General features: G+C 31.1%; 2 protein-coding genes across 2 annotated transcripts; one reads left to right on the top strand and one right to left on the bottom strand.

The window, feature by feature from the left end:
* Window positions 1-3112: 3112 nt before the first annotated feature.
* Window positions 3113-5274, top strand: LOC133297853 (nifU-like protein 3, chloroplastic). Its single transcript, XM_061497072.1, has 4 exons — window positions 3113-3413; window positions 3547-3667; window positions 4027-4325; window positions 4862-5274. Exons 1-4 carry the CDS (start codon window positions 3300-3302, stop codon window positions 5051-5053), a joined length of 726 nt encoding a protein of 241 aa, XP_061353056.1. The 5' UTR covers window positions 3113-3299; the 3' UTR covers window positions 5054-5274.
* Window positions 5275-14181: 8907 nt separating this feature from the next.
* LOC133297857 (uncharacterized) lies at window positions 14182-15636 on the bottom strand. Its single transcript, XM_061497079.1, has 2 exons — window positions 15512-15636; window positions 14182-14440 (listed from the first exon to the last, which is right to left on the bottom strand). The coding sequence occupies exons 1-2, from the start codon at window positions 15634-15636 to the stop codon at window positions 14182-14184; spliced, it is 384 nt and encodes a 127-aa protein (XP_061353063.1).
* Between the last annotated feature and the right edge of the window lie 1557 nt (window positions 15637-17193).

The raw sequence follows: 17193 nt of genomic DNA on the forward strand, positions 1-17193 counted from the left end.
GGCTTATCTTTTTTGGATCCAATACCCTATGTCCATTATTTATAACAATATCCTCATCTCTATGTTATTGTGGTGCTTACATTGATATTATTCTTCTCTCCTCCTTAATCTTTTTTAAACCCTCCTCAATTATTGTTGTCAAAATTATTCTGTACAATAATATAGCTTTCGTTTTCATTCTTCATTGTGTCATTAAATATCAAATCAGGTACAAAGTCGTTGTACATGTTACAATACAACGGCACTCTTTTCTTTCACAGACTGGCTCTAACATTTTCTTAATTTTAAAATAAATTTATTGGCTCTGATCATTTCATTTACATTCTACCTACTAGAAAATTCCATGGGAAAAGGTTATTGCTTGCCCTAAACTCCTAAAGCCATGCCAAGTAGGGATGCGCAAATTAAAGTAGACGAAAGTATCAATCTTGAGAACCTTAATTGATTTTAGAAACCAGTTTAAAAATTTAAACCGAACCAAAAGAATTAGTTCAAAAATTGGTTTGGAACCGATTCGAAAATGGTTCAAAACCAATTCGAAATGAGTTTGCATATCTCAATCGGTTTTGAAATTTGAACTGATTTTAAAACATAAATCGATTCGAAACTAATTCTGAATTAAACCAATTCAAACCGGTTCAATTCAGCCCAAAATCCTATTCGGGTCGATCATGCCATGCGTGCACCTACATCTCTTGCTTTCTTTGTGTTAGAAATAATAGGCGTTCTTTATTTTGGTTGGGAGGGAGTGAAATATTACTCTCTCTTTTTTTGAATAATACTCGTATTGGACCACCAAAGATCCACAATAGTTGGTGTTGTTTTAGCATCACATGGAGGAAGCATTGAGTTAGGATTTGATTGTGATTCAGAAATGAGGAAACAACAGACAAGAATCTGAAATTTTTATTGCATGGTTCTTTTGTTCCTAGGAGGAATCTGTTTAATTCAGAGTTAAGAAAATAAAATTTCTCGAAGCAATCTGTCCACGTGTTTGGTCAATATATGATCCAATGAGTTTAAAGGGGAAAGGAATGTTTACACAGGTTGCTCTTGATAAAGATAGAAGTAAAATATCTTTTAAATACAGAGTTACTTTTTTCTACGGTCAACATAGATAATTTATTTACATTAAGTTCAAAACAACGTTGTTTTGAGACGGAAATCAAGATATTTTTATAATATAATTTATTTTAAGGTTATAATAATCTTTTTCATTATAATTTTTTAATTTTTCAACCTAAAATGACGTCGATTTAAGAACGAATGTAGATAATTTATCTACATTCACTTTAGAAACATTCAAGCCTTAAATATATTATTATTGTTATTATTATTGGACTTAGTTTCACTAGTACTGGGTGATAGATGTTTTAAGGCTAAAATTAAATGGGTTAGCTGTTGAAGTTTTTTTCAAACAACTGCATGAAAGAAATTGTATGCACACATACATGCAATGATCTAGATCATGCCATGAAAATTTGAAATTTTAAAAATTTCAAAGAAGAAAGACAAGTAGAGAGACAAACAAAGAAAAATCTCTATATTGCTGTCTGGTCATGTCTTCCCTTTTCTTCCACTATGCAATATCAAAGACTAAAATCACATTAGGATTAAAAAACAATTGTGATGCGTTACATTATTGATTTAGAAAACTAAGATGAAAAAAGGGGGTGGGGAAAAACTTCTCTTTCGGTCGGATAGGATAAGGTTGCTTTTTTACTTGGTCAAAAAGATATACATGTTAGAAGTCATGTTGCCTGACTTAAGATTAACTTACAATCAGGTATAGAGGGTGGGCCTGTGATTGTGCTTTGGAGGAAATGCATGGTTTGGTTGCATTTCATTCATTTCACTTCCCATGGTTGGTTGGTTGATATATACGGCAAACCCAAGTGCCAGAGGAAATGAAAAGTAGTGAGTGGCTACTTGGAAATGACCTTGTGGCTAAGTGCGCCACAGCCCAGGTCGTTCACACACACAACAGGCATATATATAAATAAATAAATAAAAACAAAACAGAATGACATTTATGACTATCATCAATGGCGGAGTTAGACAAAAAAAAATTAAGCGGCCAAATTATTATGTAATTTTTCCTTTGAAGTTATAATTATTTATATGATTAAAAAAGTTAGAAATGATGCTAATAATTAAAGATTTCTGTAGATTTTGAAAGGAGGCTAGTATTAGATATATGACCAAATAATTAAAAATAATACTCACTTCTAAAGGTTTATATGATTTTAAAGGGAGGCAAACACCCCGCTAACCCCCTTATCACTCCACCACTAACTATCATTATCAAAATTAATCCCTCACCTCTAACCCATTTTTATTGGTTTGTTTATTACTCATTCTAACTAATCCATTTTGGTCTTAACTCCCATATCCTTTCTAAAGAAAATGGGCTTTGAGTCTCTCAAGCACGGAAGATTTTTCGGTTTCCAGTAGACATAAAAGCATAGTGAGATCCACCATTTTTTTTTTTTTTTTAAATAACTTCTTTTTTAGTCACATGACACAAGAGAATAGACTTAGGAGAGCTATTCTCCCAAAGAAAATATGCATTAATCATTGGACTTTAATTGCTTCTTTTATAATTACCGTTAATATTATTCTTACCATTACCATTTATTCGTTTGTACTATGCTTAAATGAAGTTTCAGTTTCATTAATCATATAACAGGGTTTTTACCATTGTGATCATTTTTTCCCATTAAATTTAAGAGAAATACACCGTATTAATGATGATTTGTAAAATGTAAAGCTTAAAAAAAAGGGAGCAGAAATTAGGCTTCAAAGTAAATGACCCAATAAAGTTTTCATGGGCCTAAAACAATCCTTGCAAAACAAAACCTCTTTGTTTTGGTGTATTCCACTAAACAGACCTCAACCTTGCAATTTATACATTCACCCTCCAAAGTGAAACCATTGGGCTTACACAGAAAAAGGAAAAAGAGTAACTGGTTCAACAGATTTCACTTCTATTAAGTTTATGTCTAAGCCCAAAACTCATCTAATAACCAATCTAACTATCACAGGGTTGCATTGTGGCTTCTTGTTTGAGTTCTGTCCACAAACTTGAGACTCTATTATTATTTTCTTTATCATCATAAACAATCTATGTCAGCCAATCAAGAAACGCTTGCTATTATCAGCACGCTCAAAATATCAGAATTGAACTTCATCCAGAAACCAAAAATGAGAGAATATTTTACATAATCCAAAAATTCAGTTTCACTTGTTGTTCATTCTTATGGTAGCTTTCTGGAACTGGGTTTCCCACTTACTCTCAGATGTTGGGTGGTGCACTGTCAACCCCAACAACTCAAAAACTCAAGGCAACAAGAACAATTGCAATGCTTTGTCCAACTCATAGATTATTGTCTACCAGTTTTTGTCTCTTTAAGGTACTTTCTACTTTGTTTTTCTTATTGTTTCATATTTATTTATTTATATTATGATTCTTTAGTTTGGTAATGGATACGTGTAAACTCTTTTAAATCTTTATGTGACTCAAATTTTTGTGCTTGTTTATTGTAGATCCCAGTATCAAGTACAAGAGGATTTTCGTCAAAGGAGAATTGTTTTTTCAGAGGCCACCAAATCAACATCAAGCAATTTTTTGGGCTTATCTCAAGGCGTGCTCCACGAAACAAAGCAGGTGCTACTGTGCTGTCAATGCACTCTTCAAGAGCTTCATGAATTTGAATATAATTGTATTGATTATTACACTAACATCATGCCTAGTCTTTTCTCCGATGAAAATGAGTACTACTATTTTACATCAATGTTTGCATGCAAATTTATAGCGTTAAGTGTCATTTGCTTATCTGATATTGATTAGTGTGAATTATTGAAATGAAAATTGAATTTTCCAGATGAGAAAAGAAATGATAGTTGAAAGTGTGAGCAACATTTTTTCATTACGAAACTTCATTATAGTTTCAATCATATATTTAAGTAGCTTGAAAAGGATTTGAGAAAGTAGTTTCTTGTAGCACTCACATTCCAATGTTGCAGGAGTTGTTGTTTCTCCAAGCTGTGTCCTGCCACTGACAGAAGAGAATGTAGAGAAGGTTTTGGATGAGGTAAGGCCTGGTTTGATGGCTGATGGAGGGAATGTGGCTTTACATGAGATAGATGGCCTTGTTGTTGTCCTCAAGTTACAAGGAGCATGTGGTTCATGTCCTAGCTCAACTATGACATTAAAGATGGGAATTGAAACTCGCCTCCGGGATAAGATTCCAGAAATCATGGAAGTGGAGCAGATACTTGATACTGAGACTGGTCTTGAGTTAACTGAAGAAAATGTTGAAAGTGTATGGAACTTTATGCATCATATCTAGCATTTCCATAATTTCATTGGTATTATGCATCATCACGGTCTTTTGGATTTTAAATTAAGGTGTAAAAGCTAATTGATCTGCTAGACACTTGTTCTGCATCATGTAGATGGACTAATTACAAATTGTAAATATTTGATCATAGGACTATAACTTCTGATTAAAAAGTTTTTTCTTTTAAGTTTCATGCATCATACTTATCAACTTGACAAAGAGTGATTGGTGTACTATGCAAATCCATGATGAATATTCCTTGTTTACTGAGGCCAGAAAGCTTCTGTCATTTCTTCAATCATTCAGATAGTGGCATAAACATTTTTTTACCTTGAACAGAAGATAAATGCTTAAATTATCTTCCATGCCAACTATTTCTTGTGGTTAATATATTTGTAAAAATTCTCTCTATAACAAATGTAGACATGTATCTGTAAGCTGTAGGATTCATGTTGGTAAGTGACAACTTGCTTTTGCTTCATTTATAGATTAGAAATCTTATATTGTTCAATATTCAGGTTCTTTCTGAAATTAGACCATACCTTGTTGGCACTGGGGGAGGAATATTAGAGCTTGTTCAAATCAATGATTATGTTGTCAAAGTTCGGCTAAGTGGACCAGCAGCTGGGGTTATGACAGTTCGTGTTGCCTTAACACAGAAGTTGAGAGACAAGATACCTTCTATTGCGGCTGTGCAGCTAATAGATTGATGTAACATACAAGTTCTTATATATTTTGACTTTTCTGTAAATGAAATTGAACCAATCAATAGAAAGAACATGTATAATTCTGAGGAGAAAAAAAATTCAGTATCAAAATTACTCAGTTATATAGGATTTGACGTTTGCCTCCTCCCTTTACTTCAGAAGATTTTATTCTAGCAGGTGAAAAGAAGTATTAACATTCCTTATATCACTCTCAGCAGTTCATTGTAAAGTTGTACCAGTTTTCTTGACTTTAGGATATGTTTGGATTATCTTATTATATGGTCAAAATAACTCAATCAAAATCCTAGTGGGAGAGCTTTTGAAAAAAAGAGACAAAATAAATTATTCCCTTGAATTTAAGCTATAAACAAAACATGCATTTAACAGCGTCATGGGAAGGTGTTTTCTGCATTGGCCTTATGGCAGAAGTTTGAACTCGGGTGCTCATCTACCTGCTTATGGTTCTGATGCCCCACAACCTTAGATTTTTCTGGCTGCTTCTTAGGAGTTTGATTAGTTTGTTAAATCCACAGAAATACAGAAGAAAATACCACAACAAATCTGCAGGCTACATGAGGTAAGAGCCATGAAGAGAAGGCAAACGTTAACTATGGATACAGCTTACGTTTAGATCTAATTTGCATCAGGTTGGTTTGGCTTAAACAATCATTAATAAGTTGAAAAGCTGTGAATTTGATTGTGTCAGATCTTCTGTTTACTTTTATTCATTTTAGTTTGCATTTATGCGATGTATAGTATATGCCATTGTCCTTAAACGAGTTTTATATCAAAGGAGTTAACAGCCGATTGTGTAACATACGCTAAACTAAAATTAATGAAAATGACACCTTGCACATACTGAACATAATGTTATTTTATTTATGGGGTTTGCATTTGTCATTTAACATGACACAACAAACTTTCTTACACACACAACGTTTTGTGGAGCCCACACCTTTTTGAAGAAAAAAGAAAAAAAGAAAATTACGGCACGCAAAACGAATTTCTATAATATTACAGAATCACTTTTCCTACAATATAACTCTTATAGAACCCTTTATTTATTGCTTTATTGCTATCTTGTTGACTATGCTCAAACTCTTTGTTTTGCCTAAAAACCATCTAAACCAGTAATTACAAACTACAAATTGCTACTCTTTCAAGCATAATATCTCAAAGTACGGGTCAAAATGTTCACTCTGATGCTCAATCTTATGTATCATTATCTCCCAGCCTTGAAAAGCTTTTTGTAACGCTAGTAGTCATCTTCATTACTTGACATGAAATATCTCTTCACAAATGCAGCAGCAGCACAAAGAAATATAAACAATAGTATAGTGCAAGCACACCAATACTATAGTTGCCAACAAGCGGAGGGGTCACTGGAGGATTGACATTAATATTGGTCCTGTGAATTGAAACAAGTTTCACAAATATAAGAATTCCCAAAATGATATACAGATGAAATATTACCTATTGTCTTATGCATATGGTCGTACAAGTAAGAGAAAAACTACTCTTATTTTATATGTGATAAATTTCTCTCCTACACACTCTTTGATAACTGTGCCATTTTTTCTTTTCTTTTCTTTTTATTTTTCAGATAATGGAGCCCACAAGTTTATTTCTATGACATGATATAACTTATCTCCTTTAACATGAGATTAATAAAACAGTACAAGTAATGTGATATGGATTTTCCTGAGCAAAAATTCTATTCATGTATGATACAAGATTAATTTATTTTCTTCTAATATGATCATTCGGGTAAATCGTGGTGCATAATACTCCTCGAAATGGAAGGATAGGATTGAGGTTGATTATACATTATTTTGAATTTTGAATTTTTGCAAAGAAGATATTTCGCACAACAATGTCAAATTAAAAAGAGTCAATTTATTATGAATTATAAACTTATAAGTCAAAATGTAATAGGTCGATGTATTTCCAACGATAAGTAAAACTTTGCTTTTGTTATATGGAAGAGTTCAAATGAAATTGAGCTGAAGTTTCCATGGGAAAACACGTGACATCTAAACTCTCACGGGAGAAAAGAACTTTCTTTATCATAAGACATGACCAGACAAATTGTAAACAACCTTGAAGTCACCACCCCAAAAGCTAGCTCAAAGAGTGGGAGTGTCCAAGGCCTTATAAATGCCATATTAGTTGTCCATCTAATCAATGTGGGACTATATATCTCAACACGTCCCCTCACGCAAGAGCCCTTTGGCCAAGAAGCGTGGAATTGCACAGGCCTAATTTTTGGTTTACCATTTTATGCTTTTTATTTTAATTCCACTCTAAAGCGGGAGACGGTGAGGCTCTGATACCATGTAAAGAACCTTGAGGTCACCACCCCAAAAGTTAGCTCAAAGGGTGGGAGTGCCCAAGACCTTATAAAGGCCATATTAGTTGTCCATCTAATCAATGTGAGACTATATATCTCAAGACAAATCAAAACTGCAAAGTGAAATGATTAAATTTAGATATAGATTCAGAAAAACGATATATATAATATCATAATGAAGTGACTAGATTTATGATCAAATCACGACATGGCTGAAAAAATAGGCATGATTCAATTAAGTAGATAGCTATCTGCTAAGACTTATGTTGTACCCTCACAAATTAATAATTGCATCAGTATAGATTATAATTTACCTTGATTTTTTACTGACTCTTGGTTTGGAGTGAAGAGCCGGTGACCTGAAAGAACTGGCCACCGGTCCAATGATTCACTTAGTAATATGTCGTGGAACTATTTTTACAGATATTAACAAGAGGAGTGTTATTCTTACAATTTATATGTTTTATAATTATTTATAATTTATTTTTTCATCGTTGATTTTCGTCAATTCAATAGTTATAATTTATTGAAAATTAATAATTAATTAAAAATACGACCCAATAAATTAAAATCGTTAAATTGACAAAAATCAACGATAAAAAAATATATTATAAAATGTAAAATTTTTAAGTTATAAGAATAATATTCCTCTGGTTCAATTATTGATTATAGATAGGTTGTGGAACTAGTGATATGTTGCCCTTTAGTTGGATACAGATTGTTAGGTCTGTGACCAATTAATATACATTTAATAATTGAATTATTGATGATTGGTGTAATAATACTGTGAAAAGTTTAATGTAAAAGTAATACTATTGAAAACTCCAAGTACAAAAGAAGAAAGTCTTGCAATTCAAAAAAGATAATTATAACTTATAAGTGTAACTTTAACCCAAAACTTAAGGTACTAACTGAATTTAATTAATTATTTTGCATTTTTCTAATATGCTCCCTCACTTGTGGGTTTGAAGCATGGATATAGTATGGAGCTATTCTTTGTTTTATATATCTTGTGCTGCACATGTTCATTTTTTGATTTACTGCTTTTCTTAATTTCACTTCAAAGTGGAGAGTTCAGTGAGAATTAAATTTATGACCTCTTAATTTGGGGGTGAGCCAAATTCTTTTTTCCTTTTCAAATCTCAGATCGTTTAACTTGCTTTTTTGATTTCAATTATTTTAACGGATTATTATTTCTTATGATATAAGATATAATTTTATTATATATATATAAATGTGTGGGGTTAATGATTTTTTTTTCTCTTTTTTCTTTTCACATGAGTCTCACATATTTTTATGTGTATAGGAGATAAATTTATTTTTTATAACATAATAAAAATGAAACTATTATTTTAAATAGACTGGAAAGGCTGGTTTCACTCCTCCCTCTTTGTCGAATGTGGGAGTACTTCAGTGGCATAAGTGCTTCATTGAACTGTTTAGAGTCAGTATTTTTGTTCCCCATGTTACACCAGTTCTTATGCCAATCATGAACAATTTTTAAATTTTGTTTGGGGGCACCCTACTACCATAATAAATATTATTTCAACTCAAAAATTTTAAAGTATTAGGTAAGATTTAATTAATTATTTTATACATTTTTGTATCTATTAGACCGATAATAAATCAATAACCATGAATAAACAAGTGAAGTAATCAATGTTATTAAAACCGGCCTGGTCATTGACCTGGTCGAGGTATCGGATCACTGGTTCAACCAGTGGGTCACTGGTTCAACCGCATGATCCGGTAATTATATGTAATTTTATAATTTATATTAAAAAATTATAAACATACTCAAATATCTAAAAAAATATAAAAAATTTCAAATATTTTAATACAAAAAATAATAAATCACATATTATTATCAAATAAAAAATCAAACAAAAATATAATGATCGTGATACGGAGCTTTAGGTTCAAAAAATGACATATCTAACTATAAATAAATTCAAAATTTTATGCATAGTACACAATTAAGATAATATTAGTGTTGTAGGTACATAACTTATGTAAGTCAATAAGCAAAAAAAATTCAAATATGACTATTATGATTTTTTTTGAAAAAAACAAAGATTTTGATTTTTTTTGTGGACCGGGCCGGGTCACCAGTTAATCGACCGGGTCACCAGTTTTTTATGAAAACCGGCCGGGTCGCATCGGTTCTGATGCATGACCGGTTCGTTACTTCAACCGGACCGGTTATATGACCAATTTACCGATTCCCGGATCGACCCGACTGGGTCGGTCCGATTTTAATAAGTAATAACTACACTTTAATTATTTGATAGTGTTCATACCTTGGATATCGTCAGTGGCGAAACCAGGTAGGTGGTGCTAATTTTTTAAAATGGTATAGATTTTCTTATTTTTTTTTTGATATAACCTATATATTAGTTGGATTTTTAAAAACAATACAACTTTGACACCACCTAAATCTACTGGCTGAATCTTTTGGCACTACCTAATTTTTTTCTCGTTGTCGGTCATCTTGTGAGTAACAGGAGATGGTTTTACAATAACTGACATTATAACAGCCTTGAACTTGCGCAGTTGCGCTTATGGGTTAGTAGAGTGTGGGAATTGCTGGAGAAGCTTTTGTGGGATGGCTATGCTTATGCACGATAATTTTCCATCTACCAAAATTTTCTGTCCGAAATTTGATTCTGATTTTCTGTATACCCATGATTTTTTTTCTTTATTTTTATGCTGATAAACATTATAACCTATATGGTAATTGCTTACTTGTTTCATGCTGAGCATGAACACTATTTATAAAAATTTAAAAATAACATTTTTATTCAGCGCCAAACTATAAAAAAAACAATATTTAGCATGTAAATTAATGTATAACACTTATGTGATTCAATAAAATTAATTTCCTTCTCACTTTTGAAAAATCTAAAGCAAACAAAAAATTGTTTACAGTAATTATGTATATAATATATATGATCAACTTATACCATTAATGTATGAATAAAAAGACATACACTTAATCTTAGTTGTTGATCATACATAAATTTAATGACTCGCATAATTAATTAATAAAATAGAACCATTAAATATTTATATATGTGAAATTAATAACTAAAATTAGATATATTATTTACATAGGCATAAATTGATCACCTCCTATATATAACTGTGAATATAGATATTAAAAATATAAATGGTGCATATTTACCAACAAAATTGTAAATGGTGCATAAAATATGTCCAACAAAAATTAATCCCTTAATTAATATTTTATTTTCATCCAGCAATTGTATGATTTTATTTATGTCCTAATATTTTTAAAATTCATCGAATTTGTAGTAATTAATAACTAATATTATATATAATTTTGAGATGAAAATAAAATTTAGAATAGAGTTAAGAGATTAAAAAATATATTTTTGCTTTATTCAATACTAATACCAATGTGATACACGAAACTATTGAAAAAGGAAAATAACAGTATTACGCTTCTGATTTGTTACAAAAAATACATTTTAATTGTTTCTGATAAAGTAATTTATTTATTTTTTCATCAAATTTTATTGTAAAAGTCCAAGCATTTCTATGTTTCATAAGAATTGCTTTGCGAAGTTATTATGATCCGAGATATAGCAAAATAATTCGATTCTGCTTATAAAAATGACATGATTTATTATTTAATCAATAAATTTATGAAGGAAAAATTTATATTTACAAACTTTATTTACAAATTTTACAAACTATATTATGTCTTACTGATAAGATACTCTTGAGTGAAGTCTTATTGGTAAACTATAACATAATTTGTAAAAAAAAAAAATTGTCAATATAACCCTCCTCATCTACGAATAATAATTAAACATGAAAAAACATTTAGAACAAGATTGAAATAAATAATCAAATGGTCTATTCATTAAAAGGGCGTACTTTCTCAACATATTTTTTTATATAATTGTTGGATGAATTTCATTAAATATAATATGAATCCAGCTTAATTATTTAATTCGACCACATAAAATTTCTCCAGTAATAAAAATAGATAAAGTATTTCTCCAGTCACTGGATATAAGTTATCTTCAGTGACCTCCAAAATTACGTCGTTTTGAATTAATAATGATATTTTTATAATTTTGTTTATTTTTTTTTATGAATTTTAACAAAACACCCCTCATTAATTTTCTTAAAATTACGGAAACACCCTTCATTAATTTAAAACGACATAGTTTTAAGGGTCATTGAAGATAACTTATCTTCTGTGACTGAAGAAATACTTTACCCAATAAAAATATGATAATAAACAATGTGTTGAAGAGTGTGCTACTAGTATCTCTTTTTTATTTATTAATTAAGAAGTAAATTAACAATTTTTTAATTAAATTCTTAAATTTTCGTAAACTTTACTTTAAAATATGTACTCTTTTACTCAAGTTCCAATTTGTCAATATCTTCCAATTTGTCATCACGGGGTCTCGCCAGACTCGCCACTAAACACACCCACTCAAAACACAGCAGAACTAACCCCCAAGGGTAGCTCAGTTGGCAGCTGAGCTCTCAAGAGATTGCTTGGTGCAGGGATCAAACCATGCCTCAAGCAGTTTCTTGGAAAATCTTTGGGGGCCGGAGGATAAGCCAAAATTTTTTCGGTTGGGAGTTAGTCTCGTCCTTTCTCCGGTTACGAAACTTAGTGCACCCACTGTTACAGTTACAATGAGGAGCTAGCCCGTTACGGCACAGATGCAGCTCTTATAATGCGATTTTTGTTCACCCTGTTATAGCAGTGTTTTGCCGCCACTACACAAGCCATAGTGGAACGCATGCTGAAACAATCATTTACAGATGAATAGCCGTGAAATTGATTAATTGATTCTGTGGTTCGCTGTAATTATTAAAAGGGTAATAAAAGAATAATGTTGTAGAAAAGTTGTTAAGTTATGTTATAGAGATAAATATTATGGGATCAAATTTTTTTTGTTTTGTTTTTTGAAAACAAGTGTAGATCCCAAAATTTCTATTTTTATAACATGCCTAAATTTTTTCTACAATATTATATTTTTTCCCTTATTAAAATTGTGAAAAACAGAAAAAGTACAGAAATTGTGAATGCGAATTTTTTTTTAAGAATTAAAATATAAAATAATACCTCTATGGTTATATCGAGTAGGGTATCGGACGCAAATTTTGGGAAGTGAAAAGAAAAAAAAGGTTCGACATTTCTCATATTGCTCCAGATAAGAAATAAATTTTACAGCAAACACATTTATGTGAGAGTTCGCATACGTATCCTGACATTAAAAAAAAACACAAATTAGAATCTGCATGCATATCCTGATTTTTTGTGTTGCTGCAAAAATTTTCTTCTATAGTAATAATAGAAGTACATTTGCCAAAAAAAAAATATCAAATTATAAATCGATTCAAATTGTATTAAAAATATATATTTTTTAATTGATTCAAGAATTAAATCATTTTATTCGAATTAGTTCAAAAAATATATCATTTTTTAAAAATTAGTTAGATTTTTGAACCGATTCACTTTATCAATTTAATTTGGACTAAAAATCAAACTGAACGAAACCATACACTTTTAGAAATGTAAAAAATCTAAATGACTGATACAAATTGAATTACGAGCTAAACCGAACTACATCACATATTTTCGAGTTGATTTAAGAATCGAATAATTTTCTTCAAATAAGTTTAAGAACTGAGTCACTTTTTAAAACTGATTCAATTTGCCCGAATCAAACCACTTTTCCAGTTCAATTCAATTGGATATATATATAAAAAAAAAAAAAAATGAACCATGCACACCCCTAAGAGGAGCATACTGATTACTGACAATCTTGTTAGAGAATGACGAGTTTGAGTGATAGATGCCTCATATATGCATCCCCATATATGACAACATTATTTTGGTAATATGTTTCGAAATGATATTGAAACGGTATTTGTTTTATAAATTTGAATTACAGCAGTTTCTTGCGTAAAATAAGTTTTAAGAAATGATTTTATAAAACGATTTAAAATAAACAAAACAGAATGAAACAAGCCCAAAATAGGGTGCAATCTTCTGTTGGCAAAAAAATTAAGCTCGTCATGATAAAGGATACGTCTCGGCCTTTTTTCACCTTTGAAGATGACACATCGTCGACCTTCTACCTTCTTACCACTGTAATATAACACAACACGAACAGAATCAGGATTTGAGCTCATTTTTAAATAGAATAAGAAATAAAATTCAAATACTAAATTAAAGATAAATGAATGTTGGTGGAGAAGAGAGATATGAAGAGAGAGAAGGTGTGTGAATTGAATGGAGGGGGTGTGGGAATATATAGAGCACACATGTGACGCCTCAATGGGGCGTCTTCTCAAGGGGAGAGACGCCCCATTGTGACGCCCAAAAGTGGCGTCACATTGTGCATCAGATGTGTAATTTTTTACAAAACAACATTAAATGCGTAATTATTTAATTTAAATGCATTATTTTAATTTTTTTCCCATCTTCTGTTATCTTCGTAGTTTGCATATATGCGACGAATATGCTGTAGCTGTTTTTGTTGTCGAAGAAGTTAAGCGCCGTTAATGTAACAGATACTAAACTAAAGTTGGTGGAAATGACAAATTGAACCGAGTGAACATGGTCTTAATTTATTTGCACTTTTATTTATAAATATTGGTTTTGTAACAACCAACAACCATCAACCATCAAAGCCAGAAATTAGAAAGCACAAATTGATTCTCGTTCGAACATAGTATCTCGATATACGTCAAACAAATTGTTCACAAGGTTTGGTTCACTCAGCTACTCGATCTTTGTATCATCATCTTCCTCTCTTGACATGAAGTATTTCCTGATAACAGCAGCGGCAAAACCAATAAGTATAAACAAGAGTATAGTTTTAATTCCAGTCTCTCCAATGCATTCTGCTACAGTGGGACCTGGTCCGAAGAACGAAAATGGAGTACAGCCCCAGCTCCCAAAGATTGGCACACCAATGCCACAACCATAGCCACCAACTAGTAGATGCTGCTTTGGAGATTCGACATTGTTCTCGGTCCTCCTAATTGACATAAGTTATAAGAATAAGAAATATTCCCTATTCACATGGTCATACAAGTAATGTGATATGTTTTTATTGAACAAAGTTCCATTCAAGTATTATACAAAAAGGATTAATTTCCTTTTTTCCAATATAATCCTCCGATGATTATGAATAAAAATGAGTCGATTTATTATGAACTATATAAAGTGTTGTGGATTTAGAGCAAGATCTGTATCTCTCAAGGGGTATAGTAGGTTGATATGAAGGTGCTCAAGGAAGTAATGGTATAAATCAAAGCTTAAAGAGAGTCACGGCAAGTGTTGTCTCATAGATGGCTGCAAAGAGAGGGTGATGTGTACGGTGGCTCTAAAATCTAATAGAGTACATAATGACTCATAAATGTGATAGAAATCAAGTGTCTCCTTTGTTGGTGACGAGGAGTTTATATAGGATATTGAATATTCTCTAATCACGAGAGAGAGAAGAAAAAGGTGAATCAAAACATTAGCGTTTGCCTTTACTATTGAGTGAGAAATTGTCTCATCATCATGGGTGTAAGATAGTAAGTTGTGCAGGGAGATAAAAATCTCATATGATAAAGTTTAATGCTCACTCATGAGGTATCATCTAAAAGGATCTCTACTGGGCCTTTTGATATCTGGCCCAGTATGTTGAGCCTGTGAAGGCCGGCCAAAACATTGTATTTATACCAATGAAACAAAATCAATAGTCTATATACTTCTAGCGACCAATATAATTTTTTCCCTATGTTATATGAAAATTTTAAAATGATTTTGAGCTGAAATTTCGACTGGAAAACATGTGACATCTTTGCCTCTAGAAATGATTAATGAAGATGTCTAAATGACCAGACAAATTAAAATATCATAATGAAATTGGTTAGTTCAGAAAAACGATACAATGTAATTGCATTATGAAATGATTAAATTCGTGATGAAATGTAGAACATATGGTTGAAAAGATGAGCATGATCCAATTAATGGAGAACATAGCTACCTGCTATACACTTATTGTGCCTTCACAAATTAATAATTGCAATGGTATTGACTAGGGCTCATAAAAATTTACCTTGAATTCTTGCTTTTGGGTCCGGCGGGAGTCGCCGGTGACCTGAAGAACTGGCCACCAACCCTACCACCAGTCCTACCAGTTGATGCATCATCCAATCCAAACATTGCCAACTTTCCCAGCATGTTCTCATTCTTCCTAGAAAAACACCCGACAAAAATCATTAATTCAAGAAATCTAAGAATAGTAATAGATAATATTGAATGAAATAAATAAGAACTTTTTTTTAAGAGCTCCCCAATAAAGGAACGAAACCACTCAGGGTTGTGGTTACAGTGGTCTAAGGACTACTCCACAAAGATGGGAAGATAGTCCGAGACCGGGGCTTTATGCATTGGTAAATCATAAAACTTTAGAACTATAAAAAATAAAAATTAGAGATATTTTATTGAGAAAAGTATTTGTTATTTTAAATAATATAATTTTATATCGTTTTAAGTATTTATTTATATACCAAAGATAATGACTTGAAATCTTATTGTTTTGTAGACTTGGAATTTGGATGTTATTAATATCAAATTATCTTGTATTAGTTTTTTATTGTCTATTAATTTATTTTAACTTTTTATGAGTTTTAAGATTTGTTTTAGTTTGAAGACTTTAATTTTTCAATGATTTGTAACTTTTAATGACTTTTTTTTTTGTGAACGTAACTTTTAATGACTTTATTTTGATATAGTTAGTGATTTGTATGATGAAAGTTTTAGGCTTTTCGAAAAATTGAAAACCGATCCAATTCAAACCGAATAAAATGGGAGTGGATTGGATTGAATTTTTAAAAAATTTTAAACCGAATAAATAATTATATGATCAAATCAAAGGGATTGGATCAAATATTTTTGCTTCAAAATTTATCCCATCCAGACCCGAACATCTATAATCTCTATTATTAGCGTGGCATGGAATGTCTAGTTAAAATTATTTTCAATCCTCCTCTAATCCTACTTTCGTCGCCGTGGATCAAAGCCTCAGACTCTAGCCGGAGAACCGCCATTGATGGACAAAATATTTATGTCCCTATATAAATATTCAATTCAGCCGATATATATATATATATAGGGTCAGGATCATTTTACACCAGTGTAAGTTACACTCTCAATCTTGACCATTGATCCCATTTATATCTAACGGCTCTAATTTTTTAGTAATGTAAGCCATTAGATACAAGTGGATCGATGCTCAAGATTGAGTGTAAGAATTATAACTCTTACACTGGTGTAAGAATATCCAGCCCTATATATATATATATATATATATATATATATATATATATATATATATATATATATATATATATATATATATGTGTGTGTGTGGAGAAGGTTATATTTACAAACTACACTAAGTACGACCGGTCATACTTCAATCAAGAGTGTATGACCAGTCATACTTAATGTAACTTGTAAAAAAAGTTTGTAAACGGATCGTTCTCCTATATATATATATATATATATATATATATATATATATATTCCTTTTGAGATCCAATTACTAAGAGCCTGTTTAGATCCTCGCTTTTTAAGTTAGAAGCTACTTATAAGTTAAAGCTAAAAAAAGAGCTTAAAAGAAAAACTAAAAGTTATTTGGTGACTACTTCAATTTTTAGTTTAAAAACATATATTTCAAAAACTCTCTCTCTCTCTCTCTCTCTCTCTCTATATATATATATATAGCTATTTGTT

This window comes from Gastrolobium bilobum, unplaced genomic scaffold (genome assembly GCF_033153095.1).
Source record: "Gastrolobium bilobum isolate Gb01-03AN ecotype WA unplaced genomic scaffold, APGP_CSIRO_Gbil_v1 utg14577, whole genome shotgun sequence".
In the NCBI taxonomy this organism is placed as follows: domain Eukaryota; kingdom Viridiplantae; phylum Streptophyta; class Magnoliopsida; order Fabales; family Fabaceae; genus Gastrolobium; species Gastrolobium bilobum.

Excerpts from the sequence above, each read along its gene's own strand:
- LOC133297853 (XM_061497072.1), top strand. The coding sequence starts at position 3,300 with ATGTTGGGTGGTGCACTGTCAACCCCAACAACTCAAAAACTCAAGGCA. Across the intron at positions 3,414-3,546 it reads CCAGTTTTTGTCTCTTTAAG|ATCCCAGTATCAAGTACAAG; the intron begins GTACTTTCTACT and ends TGTTTATTGTAG. Across the intron at positions 4,326-4,861 it reads CTGAAGAAAATGTTGAAAGT|GTTCTTTCTGAAATTAGACC; the intron begins GTATGGAACTTT and ends TTCAATATTCAG.
- LOC133297857 (XM_061497079.1), bottom strand. The coding sequence starts at position 15,636 with ATGCTGGGAAAGTTGGCAATGTTTGGATTGGATGATGCATCAACTGGT. Across the intron at positions 14,441-15,511 it reads CCCAAAAGCAAGAATTCAAG|GAGGACCGAGAACAATGTCG; the intron begins GTAAATTTTTAT and ends TATGTCAATTAG.